This window comes from Pholis gunnellus (genome assembly GCF_910591455.1).
Source record: "Pholis gunnellus genome assembly, chromosome: 7".
Lineage (NCBI taxonomy): Eukaryota > Metazoa > Chordata > Actinopteri > Perciformes > Pholidae > Pholis > Pholis gunnellus.
This window is the reverse complement of record NC_136533.1, coordinates 3,984,574-4,008,816: the sequence shown is the minus strand read 5'-3', so window position 1 is coordinate 4,008,816 and position 24,243 is coordinate 3,984,574. Positions and strand designations below refer to the sequence as shown.

General features: G+C 43.8%; 2 protein-coding genes across 2 annotated transcripts in view; one reads left to right on the top strand and one right to left on the bottom strand.

Moving 5' to 3' along the window:
• Window positions 1–2,742, top strand: part of lrrk2 (leucine-rich repeat kinase 2) — a 29,219-nt gene extending 26,477 nt beyond the window's left edge. The window contains exons 48-51 of the mRNA XM_079162547.1: window positions 167–319; window positions 871–1,097; window positions 1,705–1,773; window positions 1,865–2,742. Coding sequence (XP_079018673.1) covers window positions 167–319; window positions 871–1,097; window positions 1,705–1,773; window positions 1,865–1,989 — 574 coding nt within the window. The 3' untranslated portion in view covers window positions 1,990–2,742. The remainder of the gene's footprint in view (window positions 1–166; window positions 320–870; window positions 1,098–1,704; window positions 1,774–1,864) is intronic.
• A 276-nt stretch (window positions 2,743–3,018) lies between these two features.
• slc6a15 (solute carrier family 6 member 15) lies at window positions 3,019–23,015 on the bottom strand. The gene is made up of 12 exons (XM_079162169.1): window positions 22,877–23,015; window positions 20,685–21,198; window positions 15,943–16,100; window positions 14,860–14,986; window positions 14,572–14,753; window positions 10,277–10,387; window positions 8,497–8,738; window positions 7,557–7,755; window positions 7,127–7,319; window positions 6,133–6,292; window positions 5,715–5,877; window positions 3,019–4,311 (listed from the first exon to the last, which is right to left on the bottom strand). Exons 2-12 carry the CDS (start codon window positions 20,983–20,985, stop codon window positions 3,925–3,927), a joined length of 2,223 nt encoding a protein of 740 aa, XP_079018295.1. The 5' UTR covers window positions 20,986–21,198; window positions 22,877–23,015; the 3' UTR covers window positions 3,019–3,924.
• Window positions 23,016–24,243: the final 1,228 nt, after the last annotated feature.

Below are 24,243 nucleotides of genomic sequence, written 5' to 3'. Positions count from 1 at the left end.
TTGTCCTGCGTAAAAAGATTGTGAATGATAGTCCCACGGAAAAGACTTTTCTATCATAAATCTGTCCTTTCCTAACAAATGTGTTTGTATCAAAGAAAAAGACAATAAGGATTAGATTTGCGTCAAGTTAAAAGTCTAAATCAGTCTTCGTGTCTTTGTTATTCAGGCAGCAGCGGTCACTGGGAGGTGAAGCGTGTGTGTCTCGACTGGTTGTGGATAAATGCGTTTACCTGAGCAAAGCCGGGACGACTAGCGTGGAGGTTTGGGACAAGAGGGGCGAGAGGATGCTGGACTGCATCGACTGTGCTCAGATCATCAGGTACAAACACACACACGTATTCATTATGTATTTTTCTATATCATGGCTCGCTGCTGTATTTCATTTTACTTTGTTGTTTTTAGTTGTTCTTGAAAACCAGACGGGCATGAATATCGTCACAGTACAAAGGAAGTGATGCAATTTGCATTTTTCGCTATCAGACGGTTGTTCTCTCGCACTGAATAAACAGATGAATGTAGTTAACATTATAGAAACAGCCTCTATGACAAAGGAACATTTCCACTCATAAAGTTCACCTCAGCATTTCCTTTTGATTATTTCATCAAGACATTTCTCCTGCTACACAGATGACTGAGGAGGAATCTTCCTTTGTTTTATGGTAATGATCCTTCAGATCAATTTGAGCTGTTTCACGTTTTATCATAAGGGAGTCATGCGGTGTGGGTCTCGCACTGGTCTGGTCTTGGTCTTGACTCGGTCTGGGTTTAGCTGGTCTTGACTACTACACTAGTGCCAGCAGAGGTCGACAAGCCGCAGGTTCATACGACAAAGCGTCCTCTCAACAGCTGTGTGTCCTGCTCTGCCTGCAGACAGGACTCTGGCTGCAGAGGCAGGAAGGGCAGCGAGGCGGAGCTGCCCGCCGAGGCGACTCCCTCCTGGGCCACAGTGAAGGCCCTGCTGGTGCAGAGCGCTGCAGCCCTCTGGATCGGCACTAGAGGGGGCCACCTGCTGCTGCTGGAGCTCTCCAAACACCAGGCGCTGCAGGTCATCGGCCCCTGCTGCGACTCCATCCGCTGCATGGCCTCGGCACACATAGGTGGGTGTCTTTATCTGTTTATTTAAAGGTCCCATGTTGTATAATTTAGGTTTTCATGTGCATCTAAGTGCTGTGAAAGTATTATTATTATACTTACAATAGCTATTGTGAACAACTATTTTGTTAGGGATTAAACTAATACAATCCTTACTCTTATGATTGACCTAATTAGCATAAGCGTTCATGTTTTATGCCTCTTGATAACTTCAGATTTCGGGGGGAAAGATGTTTCCTGCACACACACTCATTCGCCAGTTAATTATCATTTTGTTCCACAGCTTAAAGAGTAACGTTCTGTCTCAGTTTTACTTTCTCCTGCGTTTGTAAAGAAGCAGCAGACGTGTTTCTTTTATTGAGGTATTTGAGCCTCGAGTTAATTAAAGCGGTACTCGATGCCACAGTGGAGACGCTTTGTGAGGAACAGAACGAATGAATGAAAATAAAAAGGAAGGAAGTTAAAGTAAAAATACCACAGCTGGGTTTTTCTATTGTCTGCTCTCATAATGAGTCATGGTCTGATGTGTGAAGCATGCTGCTCACACTTTGGCTGCATCTTGAATTCAATATGTCTGGTGACGACGGATCCTTTTTTCTTTTTCGTGACTAGAATCACTAAACTGTAAGAACGTGGTGCTGGTTCTGGGCAGACGTGTCCCACAAGACGGGACTCAGTTTGGTGAGTCTGTTGGTTCATTGCTCGTGCGCTCTGTGATCTCTGCGTCCGGTCTAAACGTGAGTTTTTTTTTTTTTATATTTCCTGCTCTCAGACCAGGAGTCGGTGCTGATGGTGTGGAACAGCGCGCTGCCGACGGAGGTCAAAGACCTGAACAAACACTGCGAGAAAAGACAGCAGATGGCGGCCAAAATGAGAGAGCAGCTCCATCATGACTGAGCCCCACACGTGTGTTTGTGTTTCAATCGGTGTCCGTTTTTTATTTTGTTTAAAGTTACTGTGAGGAACTTTGAGCTGATGAAACGGTCTCTGATCCTCTTTATGACCTACGTAAGTAAACAAGACCATCAGCAAGAAGATTGGCTATTTCTATGTAGGTTTTCTTAATGCTTGTCATCGATGCCACCGGGTAACATCTGATTCTCAGCAATGCTGGACCCGCTGGCTGGAAGAGAGCCACGGGAGAACCAGAACCAGGACTGAGCGGGGCAGACTGTCAGACCCCGCTGCAGTGAAATGAGTTTCTAAAGAGACTCTGGTGCTCAGAGGCACTACCGCTTCTGTACATTGCAATGAATCTTTTTAAAGATGCACACTTATGAAATGATTTGCTGTGTTTCACAAGACAACCTTTTGTAAGTTGTGCAGAGAGACGTTCTTCTAAAAGGGACACCGATGGACTGATTTGCGTTGTTATCAGTGCAGATGTTCAGGAAGACCTCCTGATGAAGAGACGCTTGTTTACCCGCAGTATGGTTTTAAAAAAAACAAAACGAGGAAAGAAAGCCTCTAAAAGTGTACATTTGATTATTTATTCTCTGTCTGTGAGCTGGTTAGTAAACAGAACACGGACGTCTCAAATGGATTTGTACAAAGTTGTTATGTCATGTTACCAAAAGTCGCTGTTTGTGATGATGTCGCACTATTGTATGTACTGTGATGCTCTGTTAATGTAAATGAACACGGAAGTAAAAATACTTCAATTAAGTTTTTTTGTTATTTGATTTACGCATTTTATAAATGCATGTTACTGATATTTCTTTCTGCTTCTCTGTTGTTTTAAAAGTGAATTTCTTTGTATTGTGTGTTGGCGGTTGGATATTTCGTGTGTGATATTGCATCACTCGTGTTATTCACATTAAGATATATTTGAGGCTGAACTGTCATTCAAAGAGACAACGGACGGACACAAATAATCACATTATTTCAGTTTATGGATCATATTTGATCTTTAATTTTTGACGGGGAAAAAACAAAACAAAGACATCGCAATTGAAGCCATTTCATGGAAAACATTATGTACAAGGAGGACTCTGTCCTCACACACACATCGACAGCAACATTAGTAAAAAACAAAGACACGAGAGTTAAGGATTTGAAGTACTTCTGAACCTTGAAAAAACACGGTGTTCTGTTATCCAAACTATCAAGATAAATATATTTATAATATTTATATTTTACAGAATACCTTTTAAATATACAACGTCAGTCATGTATTCTATAAATGACCTAGGCACACTTTTGTCTCAAACAATCGTGGGAGTGGTTTTTAAAGGCCTCCCGCTGTTTGAACTAGTTGGACCTGAACTTTCACCGAGAAACCAAAACAAACGCCGCCCGGAAGCGGCTGAACTGCTACTGATCTCAGGACTCGTTGGCCAGCAGTAAGGGAGGGGGAGGGGGAGGGGGGGGGGGGTCCTAATGTACACAACCATATTTTACAGCAGGACTCAAAGCTGGCTTCATCTACACTGCCCACAGACACGGGTGCAGTCCCAAACAGCACCTCCTGAACCCCCCCCCCCCCCCTTGCTCCTTTTGCAGTCTCCTCTTTGCGGTTTCAAGTAGGCCTGGTGGAGCGTCCACCTTATTGCTCAACACTAACCTGACGACTCTCTCTCTCCGTAGCAGAGGAGGAAGCAAAAGGCCGTAAGGGAGCAGGAGATGGGAGAGGAGTTTGGGATGCAACCGAGCAAGTGGGTGACAAGGATTTTCTTTTCTTTCTTTTTAAAGGTCATATAAGGTTCAGAGACGACAAATAAGAGCAGCTACGATATCTACAGAGAATATACAGTACAAGTGAAATATACATGTATGATACCAACTAAACGCACACAGAGGGGTGGAGGGGTGAGGAGTGACCAGCCGGTCAGTCTATAAGTCCGACTCGGGCATGTCCGGCATGTCGGCCATCAAGTAACCGATACCGTAGCGGCCGTTGGGTGCGGTGTCCGCATCGGGGCCTCCGCCGCCGCCGCCGCTCTGCTTGCGGTAGATGCTGTTGCCGGGCATCGGCGACGGCGCCTCGCTGGGCGACTTGCCCCGGATCAGGCTGGTGTCGTCGTCCTCCCCCGGCCGGGCGGTCTCCTTGATGATGCGGCCCTTCTTGTAGGAGACGGTGGAGAGGCCGCTGGCGCCGTCGTCGATGATGTTGAAGTAGCGCAGGCAGAAGACCACGGGCACGGGCAGGATGGCCATCACCACCAGGGAGATGCAGACCGCGATGCCCCACGGAGGGAAGTTCATCGTCTGCTCTTTGGCCTGGAGGGGGAAACACAGAACGGCAAGTTGGTGAAATGTCATATTTTGAGTTACATAGTGATAGTTATTTAGGGTTTAAATGGCCAGAATAATGATGTTTTCTTCAAGAAAATTGAAAAGAAAATGGTCAAACAGTTTTGTTTTATTTGGTTGTATATAAGAAGTGGACGTAGTCATCGTGGCGTCACCCGTTGGTTTGTGGACTGACGTTTTAAAGCCTCGAGTTCAACGGTTTCGCCGTCGCCATCTTTACTTTTTGCAACTGGACTGCAGAGTGATGTCCATACATAGAGACATACCCCGCTTTATGGTCTGTTTGACTCTAAATGGACCATCATTTACTAAATGAACATCATGCTGTATTGAAGAAGACTTGAAACTAGAGATTGAGACCATAAACTCATGTTTACGATATTTACTGAGGTAATAAATCAAGAGAGAAGTAGAGTCATTTTCTCATAGACTTCTATACAACCAGAGGAGTCGCCCCCTGGTGGACACTAGAGAGAATGCAGCTTTAAGACACTTCCCCATCGGCTTCACTCGGCAGAACCGGAGGTTGCCGCCTAATTTGGACAAAATTCATCTTGTAATCATTTTATTGAGTATGAGACCTAAACAACAGCCACATTTGTCAAACAGCACGAATTAGTCCTAAAATCATAAAAGTGGTGTTCGTTTGTGACGATTATCTTGATGAACAAGTCGTGTCAGTGTCATAAACTTTTGTTTGCCACAGAGATTATTTTCTGCAATAATCCAGAATGGAGTAGAAAAATGTTGAGGGAACCAGTGCGATGGTAACTCCCAGGTTCCCTGCAGCAGTTAAGCCTCTTGGTCGCCAAATGCTAATATTAGTTGTTTATTGAGGAAAAACACGAAAGCATTTACTAGATTCAGCCTCTCAAATGTGACGATGTAGCTTTCTCTGTATTAATATCACGATAAATTGAATATCTTAATATTTTTATTCAAAAAGTTGCCAAAAAGTTATCATCAGTTGCACCCCTGCTCTCACCAATTCTACCTCAGGTGTCTGGTTGATTGCATTAAGAGTCTGGCTTAGTTCAGCTGCAGGTGAACCTTAATTAGCTGCTTTGGTGAGCTGAAGAGTTTTAGCCTCACTGGACAGATGAAGGAGTCCATGCAGGGGACACTTTGTCCCATTTGGCCTCCGCTCTAGTTTCCCCTTGATGTGATCAAACATGTCTCCGGGGCAGACGGCGCATCCTGTTGATTGTCCGACGGTTAAAGGACGCCTGAACATGTGAAAACTTTGCCCCCACTGCCTCACTTACTTTGAACCCTTTTTCCACTTTTCTTTTTACTCGTTCCAGGTTTTTTAAACAAGTGGGAGACATTGAACCCCCACCCACCCCTCCCCCGTCCCAGGAGAGACTCACCTCTTCCTGTATCCAGGCACTGTAGCTGGGCGGCGTCATGGACAGCTGGATGAAGCTGGCGGCCAGGAGGACCAGCAGCAGGATGGGTGTGATGTACTTCCACATGTAGTAGTAGAACCGGTACGGCGTGAAGCCCAGCATGTCCTTCAGGTCTTCAAAGAACCTGAGGGGGGGAAACAGAGGGACGCGGCAGGAGGTGAGATCACATGTCTGCGGCAAAGAATTCACAATAGTTTCGTACATTCTGTGGATCACAGAATAAATAAACACATTTCATCACATAAATACTTATTGCGACGCCCCTATTCCAAATAATCACATTTTATCTCCAACTATGACAGCTTTTAAAACAATAACTTCATTGATATTTATGTGCTACAAGAGATGAGCGATTCATAAACGATGTCGGCGTTCTTACTTGTCGATCCCGTAGACCCAGGCGACCGCCACGTTCTCCAGCACGACCACGATGAGCAGAGGCAGCGTGGCCGAGTAGTCGTCGAACATGGCCACGAAGTAGTTCCCCGAGCGCTGAACGAACAGGAGGCCGATGGAGAAGGCCAACGCGCAGCATCCCACTGCGGGGGAGAGGAAGCATGACGCGTTATATAGTGAGTAGTAATACGTCTCGCTAAACAACCAACACGCAATGGAGGGAATGTCAGGGTTCCAACTTTGTATTATTGAGGAACACGTGCATCCACGTGACGTGTAGAGATAAAGTGAGCTAAAATGGAGTGTGTTTAAGTAGAGCAGGACCCATTTAACGGGGTTTGAGTTAATAGAGCAGTGAGACGGCCCACATCTGAAGTGTGAAGCTGAGCCGCTGAGCCGTCACTGATCAAACCTGATATGTTGTTGGCGAAACCAAAACAGGAAGAGGAAGCGCTTTTGTTTCCCCTCCGGTAGCTATCGATAGCTATCTCTAGTCACCACAGAGCATCGATGTGAGGTCTCTGCAGCTACTATCCTCAGTAGTTTAAATGGCGGATGGTGGCAAAATAACGGGGTAACTGTGGAAAAATGTGTTGTTGGTATTTGCTCGTCTCTGAGGAAAACGGAAAGCGATCCGGTGGTTGAAAAGTTGTCTGTTTTCACTTAGTTAGAGAGTCTATTTCCTGTTTGAGTTGCTTCAGACTCCACAGACATCCAGGGATTAAACTAATCTAAGCTAAGCTTAAATTTCAACACACTACAAGTCTGCATCCGCCCTGTTTTACAAGATTTTCCTGCCATGACCACCTTTATACATCCTGCACCCACGACATTCACAGGGATGATAATCTCTAAACAGAGCTCTTCAAAATACCTTCAAATTGCAAATAACCCTGACATCACAGAATGATTTAAAATGTGTTCATGATCCCTGCACGAGTTAAAGGAGAGGTACTCGGGGGGGGGGTCTCTCTAACCTGTGAGGAATTCCTTGCGGACTTTGAAGGTGTCGATCAGCGGCGTGAGGATGCCCTCGATGGTGCCGAACATGCTGCCCAGGCCGAGGTTGACCAGCATGAGGAAGAACATGACGGACCAGAAGGGCGAGGCCGGGAAGTGGGTCATGGCCTCTGTGAAGGCGATGAAGGCCAAGCCTGTGCCTTGGACCGCCTGTTAAGAGATGAGAGAAGAAGAAGAAGAGGTTGAACATCAGTGGCCAGAGGCTTTTTATTTTACCTCAACTGAGTTGGTCTTTATTTGAGATGGGTGCCCTTGTGAACATTTATTTCTAATTCCAATATTTTGTCAGTATAATGAAAACTCAACACTTCTCATCTGTTTCACATTAAACCCTCTCAGCTGTTCAGCCGGCATGATCTATAAGTTAATGTTTGGACCTGTTTGTACCTTATTGAGCTCCTCCTCGATGCTGCAGGACTCCAGTCCCAGCTTGTCATACTGGCCCTCCTTCACCCCTTTGATGATCTCGATCATCTGATGGTAGTCCTCATTACTGACTTGGCTGACGTTAGTGAGGTTGATGTGGTGAGGGATCAGGCTTCTTTCAATGTCGCTCCCCAACAACCCCACAATCTTGTTAGTGTTTCTGAAAAAAACAAAAAACAAAACAGTTGTAAGTTATTGATAGTAAAGCAATAGTTAGTTACTTTTACTCTGTCATTTTCCTTTTCCGTTTACTACGCTATGATTGGGCAGTTAATGTTCGGGGGCGGGCTTTAGCGAATGCCACGGTCCACCTCTGCTGCTACTCCGTCCTCAATGACCCGCCTTACTCTGCCTCTGATTGGCTAACAATCTACACCTAACCAATCAAGTCAACGAAGGCAACGAGTAGCAGCCAATCAGAGGCAGAGGAGGGCGGGTCATGCCTTTGTCAGAGCCACCATGGAGCCCACACGGTCACTAATTGCACTACTTGAATGAATATTATCACCTTTTTGGCAAAGAGAAGCGGACAGAAGGGTCTACAGCAAATGTATTTTTAAGGATTATTAGGGAACAACACCGTTGCTGTAAAGCTGGGTAGGTCTTTGTTCACTTAAAAAGCAAAAACAGCATGTGTAGACATTCAGTATACCTTCAGTAGCTAGCATAGCTAACGCTAGTTAAAGATGTGCTAACATACTGCTAATTTTAGCTCCACGGGTTTTTTCTGCAAAAGCTTTCCCCCCCAAACTGTTCCCTTCTCTGCATTGTCAACGTCTGAAAAGTAAAGACTTCACCACATAACTTGTGAGTTACATTCACACCTGAACTTCTGCTTCAGGAAGTGCAGTTGCGCAGTCTATAAATATCTTAAATGTGAGAGGAGGCTCGTGCTACTCACAGTGTGACACACTTGCCGATCATTATGTTGGCTTTGAAGCCCAGCACTGCAAACACCACCAGGGTGGCCAGCACGGAGGTGAAGAAATTGATAAAAGACACCAAGACGGCGTCGAAGTGGCAGTTGTTGTCCCGCTTGTTGTAGCTGGAGAAGGCGATGACGCCGCCGAAGCCGAGGCCCAGGGCGAAGAAGACCTGCGTGGCCGCCTCTCGCCACACCTTGGCCTCCAACATGATCTCCAACTGAAAGAACAACACAGATTTGGCTTTAGTTTGGTAACATATGGTCTATATGTAAGGTTCTCACTGAAGAACTGCTGTTATATTTGTTTAAATAAATAAGATTTGGCCAAATAGGATACAAGTAAAAAGAAATCCTCAAGTTGAAGTGCCCCTTAAGTCCCAAAGGAGGACCTTTTTAAAACATTAACAAAACAAACATTTTCAGGACTTTTTATCTCTTTATAGCTGAGGGGAGCAAAGTAATGAAATGCTGATACAGCGAACGTCCCCTGAAGTGTGAAGGTTTACTTCCTCAATGTTGACATGTGGATGAAAGTGCAGAAAAATCAAGTAAGTGGACTTTGAGTTGACATTAAATAGATACGTTTTTCCTGTTTTATATCATTCTAAATGTAATATTTATAGGATTGAGACTATTGGTCGGATAAGTTGACTTAGTGATGCTATTTTATGACACTTTATAATTTAAATGAACGATGTAAACAATTCATAAGTGCAGCCCTACACGTGAATATACAGCTGTAAAATACATGCAGTAAATGTTTGTTTGAGGCGATGGTGGCTGGATGTTATGCCGTCACTAATGTTTTATGTGAGCTACCGTGTGGGTGGGTTAGCATATGTTTTACATATTTTTATTATATGTATTTTTTATTATGCTTTATGCTCAAGTCCCGGTGTGTCATGTGCTTCACCTGACTGCTGGGGACGACAAAAGCTGACCTTTGAAAAGTATTAAAAAGAGCAACAATAATGAATATATTAGCATTTGTATCTGCTTGTGTTTTGCAGACACTCGATGCATCGTCTTGCCAAATGGCAGCTGCCGCCTCGACAGTTTCCACGTCGACGTTTTCCACGTCGACGTTTTCTCGAGCTGTTCTGAGAACAGAGCAGAAGACACACGCGGGACTCTGATGTCCGCGGGTTCACTTGAAGGCGGCGTTTGAAGTGGCAAGATGTCAGCCGAGGAGACTGAGCAGACACAGCGAGAGACAGAAAGCCTCAGTAACTCCTGTTTCCATGGCGACATGATTCCACAGCCTGACGCTGCCATTGGCCGAGGAGCCGGCCAATCACGGTGCAGATTTAGTTTTTTGGGCTCAGACACTTTTTTTTTCTTTCTTTCTTTGAAGTAGTGAGTGGATTCAGTTCAGCAGTGGCTCAATAAGCTTTGCCGTATCAATGGGGGGTGTTTAGTATACGATAACTAGTATTTCTACATTTAGTAATGCTTAGATGATCTATTAACATTTTGATCATTTCTAAAGCAAAAGTAACAAACTCAAATGTTAGTTTTGAAGCTTTTCTTTGTCATAAATGATCATAAACTTAATATCTTCAGGTTTGGACTGTTGGTCAAACAAAACAAGACATTTGGGCTTCGGCTAAATATCATTTTTCACTTTTTCCTGAAAATTTACAGACAAAACAGTTTGCAGCTTGATCGATAATGAAAGTAATAGTTTTCCCCTGGTGGTTTCATTCCAAACGGCATCATGTGCTCTGGATTGACACAGTTGAAACGGGGGCGTTACCTTGGGTGTGAACATGTGTCGAATCCCGTCCACGGAGCCCTTCAGCAGCAGAGCGCGGACCAGGAAGCAGATCAACACCACGTACGGGAACAGGGAGCTGAAGTACATCACCTGGAAGCAAACACAACCTGTTCAGACGGCACCAAACGGCTGCGGTCGGACCTGAACTCCAATAAAAGTCACTCCGCATCATTTTAAGACGTGGCACGCATCAGGAGCAATGCGATGCATCATTTAAACACTAACTAGAGGTGAATCTTTCAGCAATAAGGACAAAATGTTCAGAAATCCAACTTTTGTTGAAGCCAATGAACTATAGTTTCAAGAGAAGTCAGATTATGTTTTACCCAGTGAAGTATGTAATGTCTCGTTCAGTGCCAATTATTACTGCTTTCTAGAATACTGAGGAGCGTAAAATAAAGATCTTGGCTCTGAGATGATAACTGCTGTTCAGCGCTTGTGAGGAAAAAACCCACTTGACAGACGTTAAGAGTGTGTGTCGATAGAAGACTGTAATATTAAATGTAGTGTGATCTAATTGCCTGTGTTGATCACGATCATTTACAGGAACATTAAAATGTGCAGAAAAGAGAGAGAAAGTGCTGTTTTTCTTTACTTTGTTTCTCATTAATCTTTTCTTTTTGTGTATTTTTGACAGTGACGATGCATCTTTAGGAAGCGGTGCCTTAATGTACCATCAGCGTTGTTAAACCAATAGATGAGGAATGAGTCCTAAAAGCCTGAAATGAGTCAGAATGCTTTGCTCTTCCGGTTCCCTCGTCTCTAAGTCGACGGGTTGTTTGAACGGGTTTTTCGTTAGATGCCTGAAATAAAGTCTGTGGTTAACTCAAGCTTAAGAGATTTGAACTTTTTACGATACAAAACGCTTCAGTAATTACCCCTCTTGTGAATCTTTGAAGCTTTTAAGTGTCTTTAAGAAAAGTGGTTGGTTAACAAGTTGCATCTCTGGAACACTATTCAGCCTTCAGCTCAGCGGTGGAGACATGAAGTCATGTGACCGTGGTCTACTTTGTTTATAGCCTAACGTTCGCTTCCTATTTCTGTGTGCACTCGTGCTTCAAAATATCCTTAAGGTGGTGTTTATCTGTGAAGACTTTCTGAACAACAGAAGTATCATAAGCTGACTTTCTGCAATGTGATGCTAACTTCATGGTTAGTCAAAAACGTCTTCCCTGCAGCACTCCGTATACCAGCAGGGTCTGTGCCTGTGCGAGACCCTTTGTGCAATTATAGTGCCAATTAGACGGTGGGCCTCTCTTTTCTCTTTTCTCTCTCGCTGCACTGTGACACGTGGGTTTACAGGACTGAAGGGTGGGCTGTGGGTGAATGAGATGGTTTGGGCTTGAGTCATGAGCACGGTGAGGGATTCTGGGTCTCTTCCATGGTGGTCCATGTGTAGCCCCCGAACGGAGACCGAGTAACGTCTCGTCTCACAGGGAAAGGGAAAGTTCACCCTGGAGCGAGATTCCTTTTAGATATTTTTCAAAGTTCAGTCAAGGTGTGTGAAGTTTAACGATCTGTCTCCCGGTGCTTGGAGGCAAAAAGAGATTCTCCTAAAGTATTGTTGTGATACTCTGACTTTATGTCCCGTACATATGAACAGTTTCTGCCTCCACAGGAATTCATACTGGAGACGTGTTTGATGAGGCGACGCTAGCAAAGTAAGAAGTTACTTCACCGAACATTCTAACCAGTTTAACTTAATTCAACCGTTTTTAAACAAGCTGGATGGAATGCAACGTTATGTTATTTCATCCAACCTTAAAAAAACACTGTTTTGCAGGTATTCCAGGATGAGTGGGGCCGCTGTTAAAACTATACAGTCAAATGTCCTGATTTAAATACAATTCTTCTCTTCCTCAGCTGCAGCTCTCGTCGTCCGTTTACTGATTGAACCTCTCTGCGTTGTGCTCCTGTTGAAGAACACCGTGGTGTCCTTGGTCACCACAAAGCTAAACAGGCTGCTATTCTGTGTGATAAGCCGATATCTGCTCCTCTGTCTTATGCTCTATCAAGAAGAAGAAGAAGAGACTTTTATTATGAAAGATTTAGTGATACGGCAGATAGCGTGTGCTTTCTTGTAAAGGTCATGTTCTGACAACCACCGTTATTGTCAGAAGCTGATACTAAAAGATAGGTTTTCCCATGATGGTTATTTTAGGTCTAAAAGATGACATCATTTATCACTTGGTATGTAAGTGGTTACTTTGAATCCTTCAAATCTTTTTGGTGAATTTCACCACGACTATACCAAATCCACGACAAGCCCCCCTCTCCCCCCCCCATCATAATCCATTAATGCCTTCCCACACTTTTCTTTTTTTTTGGCCACTCTTGACAATCAAGCCAAGCCAAAAGAGCGCGTATAACCATGGTAACCAAAATGGCCTGATCCCTTTCACGCCCACACACACACACACACACACACACACACACACACACACACACACACACACACACACACACACACACACACACACACACACACACACACACACACACACACACACACACACACACACACACGAACGGGAGAGAAAATGCAGATCGCGGTGGGGATATTCCTTGGAAAAGGCTTTTGTGAACACGGGCCATTAATATTCTTTTGTGCCACGCAGCGCTGATTGAACTTCAGAGACACTTGGAGCGGGCCCCCCATCGAGGGAACGTTCAGGACCAGTTCTACTCTCTGGCCAACTCAAAAGGCCATCCAGACACATCCAGGCTGCTGGAGGACGACCATCTGCCTCAAACTGCACAATTAACCAGGAGCTTGGCTGGTTCTGTTTGGCTACTTCACGAAAAATTAGGTTATTTTTTTATATCTTGGCTTCAGCTGTTCATTTTATTCTCATGATGGCAGCGGAAGGACTTGATTTACGCTAACACAACCCGTCTGATAGAGCGGCAGTCGTGACAGCGATTGTGACAGTGATTGTGGTTATCGGTGACGTTTCTTGCCAGACAGCAGGACGTTCCAGACGGGATAAATTAAACTGTCCAGATTAAAGCACCTAGCAGTTTTGTCTGGAGCAAAGGCAAACAGCAGACAGCTGTTGGGATAAGACCTGAGCTCAGGACAATGTCTGGATCAAAGGAGGGGAAAGTCGTCTAGTTGGTGTCGGCCGTGTAGCCGACTTACTAAAAACTTGACTTTCAGTCTAATAATAGGGCTGATACTTTCTGCAAAGCTGGCATTCTTTTTACCTACATATCCTTAAAGGTGTTCAAATCTAAATTCAGAGGATATAGCAGCAAACAACTATTTCCTTTTTTTAATCAAATAACTAATTCAAACCAAACTTACCAGAAAAATGAACACTTACATTCATCAGTATAAGAGATTTGCACTCAGTGGGTTTGTCAGAGCCTTTGTGTCGGAAACAGTTGCGTACAGCAGTTGATGAATGCAGTTGAGACTTACCCACAATAAATGTGCTATAAAACCAAAATAATGAGCTAAAAGAGGCTTAAAAGCCCAATTGAGCTGCAGAACTGGGTGTTAATTCTCCCTTTTTTTGGCCCCATTACAAAGACTCATTTCATTGAGTTAAGTTGATTAAAATTCTGTGAGACTCCACTCTTTTGCAGACAAAAATGACCTGTGATCCCTGAAATATACTGTATTAATTTTGACCCCACACAGCCCAGATCTGACGAAAGAAGAGAGGGGGGATAAGACCGAAATCAAGTGACTTCCCCATCGAAGATTATTCTGGGAAGATTAAAAAGCGCGACCATTCGTCCAATTAGCGCAAAGCTTGACTGTAACCTTAGAAGTGCCCCGGCTAATGCCCGTCATATGATATGAGAAAGTGTGGAATGATGAAGATCACCCGTAAAAAAGTGGAGAGTTTGCAAGTAAACGCCAACCTTTCGCCGGTGGGCTAATCCTTCCGGATGCTAGTCACGCCGCTGTCAGCTTTGCTACACTAAGCTAAAGTAAGCTTGAGCCAGAAATCGCTCACAAGATCACATGAGCTCTCGTATCTGAGACTGTGTCATTAGAAAAATGTTGTCACGTCACATTACAGTAGTCCCTTAGTGTCTGTAGACCGGGCAGCTTTACCCTTTGCACTCCATTAGCCGCTACCTTGAAGTGACCTAATTATGTGTGAGAGGCTTTTCCAAAACACTTGGCGGGGAAATTACCTTTTGTTTCTGTCACTGTTTCACATTTTCCAGGTTGCAAGAGTAATATTTGATATAGGCCGAGCTGCCGCCTCGTACCCTATGTGTGTAAAAAACATCTTTTCTTCCAAAACCTCGTTTACCTTCCCAGAAGACTGGATTCCCTTGATCATGGCGAGGCAAACCATGGACCAGGCAACCAGCAGGCACACGGTCATCTTCCAGTTGAGTCCTCCACCCTCAGAGATGCTGTCAGAGATGTTCAGGGCCTCGCGGTACCAGTAGTAGGTGGTGGCCGAGCTCTTGTCACACTCCGGCACCACATCTACGGACAAAACGGAAAGCGTTGTTTTTTTTAACTGGTTGACAGAACAAGCACCATGAAAAAAAAAAGCCCGGAGGCCTTCTGAAGACGCGCGATTGTGTCTTACATGTGCTGTTCTTGTTCTTGACGAGCGGACACTCGTGCCACGGCAGAGGCTGCTGGAAGGACTGGGAGAAATAGAAGAGACTCCAGCCGATGATGACGTTGTAGTAGAGAGCCACGAAGAAGCACACCTTTACGGGAGAGAGAGGCGAGTTCAACTTCACACAAAAGATGCTTCTTATCTACCAAACATGATCTGCACACATTCAGTTCCTCAAATTCTTTCTTATTACAACAAAATGAGTATTTTCTGAGGAAGGTGTCACAAAAACAAACCCCTTTTTGCCTTATTTAGACATCTATGAGTGACCAGTGTGCAGCATCATCATGTTTTGTATGTTTGCGTCTTAAAGGCTGAATTGAACTTTGCCAGATAGCTGGAAACATAAAATACATCACTTCCTGTAGAAAGATTTACGAGATGCCAAAAAGTGGTTTCAGGTTACAAGTTTAATTCAATTATTACTGTATTATTTTTAATATGCAGCATATAATATCAAAATGCATTATATTTGAAGAAGAAGAATTGTGATTATAGTCTCAAATGTTCTGCAAACATTATGTAATAAAACCTTGTATTTTACAATGCTCTTATTACAGCAGCGTAATGAGAGTCCTGCAGCTCTCTGGGAGTCCTAAAACCAGGAAATGAGTTCTTGGTTCTTGGTTCTATGCCTGAAATAAGGTCCGTGGTTAACAAGCTTCAGAGATTTAAAGTTTTGTTCTACGATATAGAATAAGTCGGTAAATACCTCTATTTAGAAGCTTTTAAGTGCATTAAAAAAGGCAGTTGCTAACAAGTGGCTAAATGAGACAACAGAACGTCATCACGCTGACTAGTTCGGCTTCACAGTTTATATTCATGTATCCTCGTGTTCATGCGACTGGTGTAGTTTGTTAGACTAACTGTATATTGTTACTTTAGTTTGCCACAGATTTTATTTTCTGCAATAATCCCAGAGCCAATGGAAAAATCCCATTTTCTTTTTTGTTGAGGGAACCAACAACACTACTACTGTCGTTTGAACGATGCTGTTGTCAAACCTTCGTACTTCTGCAACACGTTCGCTCCGCCGGCGTGACTCACCATGCAGCTGGCGAAGCCGATGCCCCCCAGCCGAGGGCTGATGTAGTTCCACACCCCGATGCTGCCCCTGCGGATCCGCTGTCCCACGGCGAGCTCCAGGAAGAACAGCGGGATGCCGATCAGTATCAGCAGGATGAGGTAGGGCACCAGGTACGCTCCTGCCGGTCACAAACAGTACGAGTTGAACAGTGTGCAAAGAAGCGGAAACTGTGTCATCAGAGAACGGTCACGCCATCTCAGTTCCTGAATGCAGCACGTGGGCACACACACTTCCACACATGCCTGTGTCTGCCACATGCAAATGTATATAGGCTTTTATATTCAAACTCGCACACAAGCAGCTTCCTCCTAAACGTTAACTACACTTCTACATAATGTCCTCCTGATGGTGACGCATTTGCCTCAAAGCACATAAAAAGCAGCCTCTTTAACAGTAGGCCTATTGTCTGGTTATCTCCCTAACACACACACACACACACACACACACACATACAATACTACACACACACATCTGCTGAGCTGCATCTGTGTGTCTCCACCTAATGCATCCAACCATAGTGTGAGGCGCAATCAAATAATTCTGGAAATACACCGAAGTCTAAAATTACCTAAATTGCAGTGGGATTACTCGGAGGCGCATCGCGAAGACGTCATTCCTCTCTAGAATTAAGGTCTCTGGGTGAACGGCTAACATTGAGGCGGGCTGTAATAGTGTGGTGGGATAAAATACAGGGGGGGCACGTCTCTTGTGACAGTCAAGGGCACTTGTGAGCGGTACACTGCCGGGCACATGATGCGCTGGGAGAGAACGAGAGAACCGTAACGTCTTTGTTTAGAAGAAATGGCTGGTGGTTAGATGTGTTCATCGGCACCGGATTTTCTAAATAATGTGCCTTTCGTATTTTCTTGGTACTTAAATGCGCGACGACGGGAGTTTTGTCTTTTTTTCCTTTCCCTCACGTGAAGTTCCTGTGTGTGTGCGTGCGTGCGTGCGTGCGTGCGTGCGTGTGTGTGTGTGTGTGTGTGTGCTGAAGGTTGTGAGACTCTCAACCCACAGAGATCTGTCAGCAACTATTGCATCATTTCACAACTGCATGGCCGCTGATGGAAAGAAAGAAACAAAACAGAATCTTTTCTTTATCACACTTGTTTGAAGTTGGTTCATACACCGATCTGAAAATCCTCCTTTTGTTAGCTTTTCTTTCCACCTCACCACCACCACCACCCCTCTCACGGGTTAACCTCAACATCAGATGTCAACGCTGGCGGGTCGGCGTACTGTAATGTTTAATGTGAGTCACTGGTGACGGCGTCAAAACTTCCATCATGGATGAATTGTTTATGAAGATTAGTTTCATCCCTGTTTCAACAGTGTTTATTGTTTCATCTGGCCCGGAGCCGTTGGTTCACATCCTTCCCTGAGTCCTGCTGTCCCCTCCCATGGTTTGGCTTGGATGGGAGTGGTTTTGTTAGCATGCCGTGTTTGTGTATATACAGTATACTAGCTGGTTTCTAATATTAAAACGTCTAATTCTGGTTCACAGAGAACAAAGTTCACTCTCAGAAGAGACTTCATTCGGCATCAAAAACCCCCTCCGGCTTCCATTGTCTTTTTGAGAACCCTCGACAGTCTCCGTTGGACGCTTCGAACACTTTGATGGCACTTTGAGAAAGCAAACAGCCTCATAAGGATGCACTTCATCTTTTCTTAAAATAGTTTCCCCAGCTCTCTTCACTGACGGATCACATCCAGTAAATAGCTGGTTTATCCTGTCCAGGCCTTGTACCGGCGAGTCACATTTCCGTGTTGTTTTTAGGCAGTGCCACATGTGCAGGAACAAGGGGTGTGGTGGATTTGCATACCTGTAGTATGATCAACGAGGAATGACTCACCAAACCGTTGAGTTCATTCATCATGAATGGAGGTGAAGCGACACACAGGATGATGCTCGGTGGGTTTCTAACCAGATGTGTTAACATCCATGAAATATCCATAACATTTGGAACAGCAGGTTGTAGCTTTAAACTAGTTGTTGCTCAGGTGTTGATGGAAGAGACATGTGCATTATGTGTGTTATTGATGTGCACAAATTCTCTTAAATGATCTCGAAACTACATTCAGATAATACATATGGCAGCAAACAGCTATTTGCTGTATTAATGTATCGTGGAGTCCAGCTGAGCAGAGACTTGAGTCACTCTCTCTGGTGTAACTCTTGAGTTTCTCTGCGTGCCCCCATTGGCTAGTTCAATGGCCGCCGCTCTCCTGCCGTAGTTACAGCTGATAACGCCATAACGACTGACAGTGTTGTGATGGTAGCGTAGCACCAACCCTCCGGTTTCCCCACACTGGTAGCTCGGTCAGCACTGTTGTCATTGTTTGCGCTGTTAGCTGCGAGCCGCCGGCTCAGCTGTCGCCATGTGGACACGATAGATATGCTCTGAATTTCTATAATTTAGCACCTTTAAGGAGTTAGTTTCTGTTTGACAAAAGAGGCCAAACAGAGTTCCGGCGATAGACTTTACATTTAAACAGATTTATTTAAGATTTGACGCCATAGATGGAAACATCCTGGATTAGATTTTTTCTTTGGGCTTTGGGGGATTTCCAATTTTCACAACTGTCTCAAGTTTTATAGACAAAACGATTGATGGAGAAAATAATTGACAGACTAACCGATGATGACAGTAATCGTATTCTCCACAACGCCATACAAGGAAACATACTGTACAGTAAGTAAGTAGATGAAAGTCAGTGACGTGTAGCTACACATTTCAGATCTCACACACACAGAGCTGCTACATTTGAATCTAATTACAGAGGAACACAGCAGGGTGACCAGAGCTGTTTAAAACAGACCCTAAAACACACACACACACACACACACACACACACACACACACATGAACAAAACCTGAGCTGTGCTTCCTCACAGGATTTCTTACTATATATTGAATTTACTAACATTTGTATTAAATAATCAGATTCAAATCTCATCGTTGTGCCTCTCCCTTCTACTCATTAACACAAATTGATGTTCATTTTTTGTCATTTGTTGCAATTTTCCCAGGAAAGAATATGATTTCTTGAACTCCGTGTCAAACCATCGTAAAGGCCAGTCCCACATGAGATTACATGACGCTAAATAATCACACGCAATGGATAAACAAAGACAGTTCTACGTTAGAAAATCATTGCCTTGTACCAGGGCTGGATGTTCACAATGCTAACATTTGATGAAACCAACTTATATATGTGACATATGGAGAATGTACTGTCCACACAACAGACTCTTCAAATATGTAAAACGTTTAGTTAGTTTAAGAATCATTGATTTGTTATTTGTAATTGCTAAAAGTCAATAAATTATAACATCATTATAGTCCAGCCCTAATAATAATTTAATATGTAATAAGAAAAATCAATAGATTGTAAAGATACGTTTTAAACAATTTATTCCACATCTGGCTGTTTGCTGGGAAGTGCAACACCTTGTCACCTTCACACACATATACACACACACACACACACACATTAGAGTATTAACCCTGCAATGAGTCCTCACTGTAACACTGGGAGGAGAGAGTGAAGTAGGGCATTGTGGGAAATGTGGTTCTGATTGCAGCGGAGGTTAAATGTTGTTATTATTACACTACAATCATGAGAGCAGAACAGAGCTTCTCACAGAATGATTTCCTGCATGCTGACAGCAGAGTTATATTTATATATGTATATATATATATTGTTTGGCTGTTGTTTGTTGGTGAAACGCTGCAGACTGCACACCGACAGAGACTCTCATGTCCACCCTGAAGTCACTGAGCCGTCTGGTTTTGACAGACGAGTGCAGAACAGTAGGACGGTCTTTGTTTCTCCACCTTTCTTACTCGCGCTAAGAATCACACAGGCTGAACTGAACACATGGCTCTTTATATGTGCATCTCAGGACTAATCAGGAGGAAGACCATGCTTCCGGTATCTGAGAGTATATTAATGTAAATTCCAGGCACATTCGTGTGATTTATCATGAACGCTGTGACGCAGACCGGCCACAGAAGTGGATCACATCCATAATTGATTTTGTCCTGGTTTGTCCTCTCTTGTAACACACAACTGTGCATCTCTCAGACATTAGAGAAGTACCGTAAAGTCAACCTCTTTGCACTATTTAAAGTGTTTCTGCTGCTTTAATCTTCATTTACCATCTGGCCCTCCAGTGTCATATTAACACATGTTGTGCTCACATTAGCAGAAATGTTCTGCTGGTTCACTCTACTGTCGTCGTTGCTCTACTTGCTGAACTCACTTTAAAGGATTCTAATGCTAATAAGTTCATTGATGAGATGTGTTATTGTCTTAATAAGGCTCGTGTTTCTTGCACCGCTGGACTTTGCGGTAGCGATGTCGTCGCGTTCCCAGACGAGTAACAAGAACTACGTTGTAATAACCACAATCGTCCTTTGAGTCAAGAGGTTCTCGATATCTGTTTTTAGCCAAGGACCCCTTTAAAGAAATGTATTGAAAGATATGAGACGTGTATTAAACATATTTGCAGATTCTAAGAGTTTGTTAGATTAGAAAGTAATCTATAAATCCCAGTTGAACACAGTTGAATCATAGAAAATCATGTGAAATCAAGTTTTCTGTTCCATGTAATAAACAAGTATAGTTTTCTTTATGATTTAAGTTCAATACATTGAAGTGTTTCTCATGACTATAATCATGGTGATGTGTAACTCACCCCCTCCGTTCTTCTGACACAGGTAGGGGAACCTCCAGACGTTGCCCAGGCCTACAGAGAAGCCGACCTGGGCCAGGATGTACTGGAGCTTGCTGTTCCAGGCCGGGCGTTCCTCCTCCTCTCCGTCCGAGCCGCCTTCCTCCACGTCGCACTCTTTCCCTTCCCCGTCATGGTTGTCGACGATCAGCGAGCTCTTCTTGAAGGGCTCGTCGCAGGCGTCCTCGTTGGAAAGCAGGTCCTTGACAGACTCCGTGACATCGTCGCCAAGCTCTCTCTTGACGGCCTTGCTGTTTTTGGGCATTTGATAAAGCGAAACAAGGGGCGAGGGGTGGAACGTCTTTTCTAGTTGGCTGGCTGGAAGGGCAGGGCTCGGCGTCTCGATGGGGGGTGGGGTGGGTTGGGGGCGGAAAAGTCACTTTTTGAACTTTGACGGGGCAGAGCTGCGGGCTTAGAGACGGTCTGCGGAGGGTTGAGTGAGCAGGAAGCGGTTTATTTCGTCATTATCACCAAATGTCTGCGGGGCGGAAGAGGAAACATCGCAGTTAGTACACAGCCAATAAGAGTGGTAGTTCTGGAGGAGGTTGTGTCAGTGCTTTGTCATTTGATGAGCTGCTGCAAAGAGTCTAGTCATCAGTTTAGTCTTGTTTCAGCCTCTAATTTTCCCTCATAAATTGCTGTCTGGCTGGTTTTACCCTGAATTGCCTTTTCGTGTCACCAAAACCTGCTGATTTTGTCAAATGAAGACAAGAAAATACTTTTTAGAAACCTTGTTTTAAAGATCTGAAATGTCAAATTAAAACCCCCAAACTCTTATATTATGTTTACACAAAGCAGATGGACGAGACAGTAATTCAACGGAAACACTTTTGTTTTATAGAAAACAAATCATTCATAATTTCACACCCACACCATCTCAGTCCACAGAGAGAATTCTTGCTTTATCCGAGTTATTTATCACATGGAAATCACATGACTGACCGGGGCAAACAACAACAAAATAAATCAATGAATGGATCATTTTATTACAAGTCATTGTTCTAAAAGAAAGAGAAAAAATGAAGCCAGGCAACAGTAGCCCGGTGGTGGACCGGTGACTGGGACAGGTGGAGGTATGTGGAGACGATCACATTCACAGCCTCCTGAATAATTGAAGAGAGGAGGAATTCATTTGCATACGGACCCAAACACGTCTTTTCTCCTGCGGGATGGGGAAAGCCCTCTTATGTGGACCATCAAGGATTTAAATGTCCCAAAATACAGATAGGAATGCGTGACACGCGCCGTTCCCCTCATCAAAAGGGAGTGAGGAAACAAAGGGTTGTCTCTGTTTGTTCTTTCTCATCTAATATATCCGATATAACGAGCTGTAGGAGGGAGAGGACGGTTTCCATCCAAAGGGCGGGTTACGGTGCGCAACATCTCGGACTCTACATCATCCTAGCGCGTTTTGGTTTACAATAATACACATTTTTAAATATCTCCATAATAAAAAACGCATCGTCGGCGCGAAATGTCCCGCGGATATAGGCTCTTCCGATGCGACCATGTTGCAGAAATAGGCTACAGCATGCCCGGATGGGGTGGGCACCTTTCACAGAGGATTAAATGATTAATAGATTTCCTTTACCGCTTCCAGATTAGCCTGGTTTGGATGAGGCAAAGGCCGCCGTTTCATCATCCAAGTGAACGCAACACAGCAGGATGCTGAGTATCCTTCACTGCAGCTTTTTTTGGTTTTGTTTAACGAAGGCGGTTATTGTTGCATAATAACGAGGATATGATTTTAAGCTGAGGATGAATAAACGCACAAAGATAAAAGATATTTTTCTTTATTTTTTTTCCCCCGTCTGCACATGACTCAGGGATGACGAGGCCGACGGTCGGCTCCATTGCATGACACAAAACAATGCGGATGGAGAGAATAACAATAATAACACAAATTAAAAACAATAGTCACACGGGTGCCATGTGGCATCTACATGCGCAATCTGAGGAATACGCACACATTAATGTCCTCCCCCCCGCCCCCACCCACCCAGTCTGCATGGCATCCACATGAAGTGTTTCATCATTCGCTTGCCAGCCACATCCTGCGCACTGGTACCTCAGTCAGCCACACACACACATGGCACAGCATGCCATGCCTTGTAATCATTCTCCTAATAAACCCCATTGAGGATGCCGGTACTCACCAGTGTGGAATAACAGTCGTCCTTCACTGGAATGATGGGTCTCAAGGAATGAAGTTGTGAGAGCACATGCACGGGGCCGTCATTATCACTCGCTTCAACGTTAGCTAGTCTTGCGGTTTGTGTCTGTCACGGTCTCCGATGCTCTGAGTTCTGTATGTCTCAGCCAGAGACATTGAAAGCTAAGAGGAGCAGGAGGAGGAGGAGGAGGGAGGGAGGGAGGGAGGAAGGGGTCCGCCTTCGACGCGCCCATCGCGGATCCTTCCCTCGCTCTCTCTCCATGATATATTTCACCGCATACATGTTATACATCTCTTTTGTACGACACCGCTTATTACACGCGGTAGTTTTATTCGGTTTAAGGTAAAAGAATCGCGTTTTTCTTTTCTACAACCCCCCTGTTCTACTTGGTACGGTCCACTACTACACGGAAAAGGGGGCTGCCTCGCGGAGGATTCGCAATGTGCCTCTGTTTATAAACGCTCGTTTCCCTCACTGGGTGTGTGAACACTTGTACATTCTGCCGATTTATTTCCAAAAATGCGCTTTTCATATCGGAATGCTGTATTTAGAATTCTGTATTTAGGATTTTGAAACGTGAAAAGCGAGGTGTTTGCTCGAGGTCGGTGTTTTCTGCGCGTCATCCACACGCGCACCCTTTTGAGTCTATTTCGAAAAAGAAAAAAATAGAATTTGCATATTAACCAGACGAGACAGATTTTTTTTTGTCTAAATCAGACATATTCTATTATATGTATAACAGATTGTTTATTTTCTCTAAATAATGCAACATTATAGTCCATTAAGTAAATGAAAATAAAATAACAAAATTCTAAATATTCTGTTTTATTCAGGAAATGTATTGTGCGTTAAAGATGTCACTATTTTCATACAAAGACAAACTTGTGCTCTCTGGACAAATACAGGATACACAATATACGAACTAACTTACTGATAGAAATAAAACGTGTTAAAAAGTACTGTTGATGAACTGATAACGGATAAACAAAGAGGACAATAGGGTAGACTTGCATTTGTAGAATAAATGCAATCATGTTGGGCCTCATGAGGTATATCTTTGTCTTAAGTGCAGCCTATTGTGCATATGATCTCACTGGTATTATCAAACTATATAATAAATATACAAATATAGTATGAGGTTAAAAGTTACATATCACCGTGCTGTAACAGAGACAAGACCACGTTGTCTTTAATATGAGACGGTAATATTATTTATTTATTTATTTTAGTTTGTTACTTTGTACTTATACTTTACATACCTGAGGGACATTTTTTGAATTCCTTTGGCAGCAAAGATTTATTTACTTTTCAATAATAGCAAAACGATTAATTTGATGAAGTACAGTCAC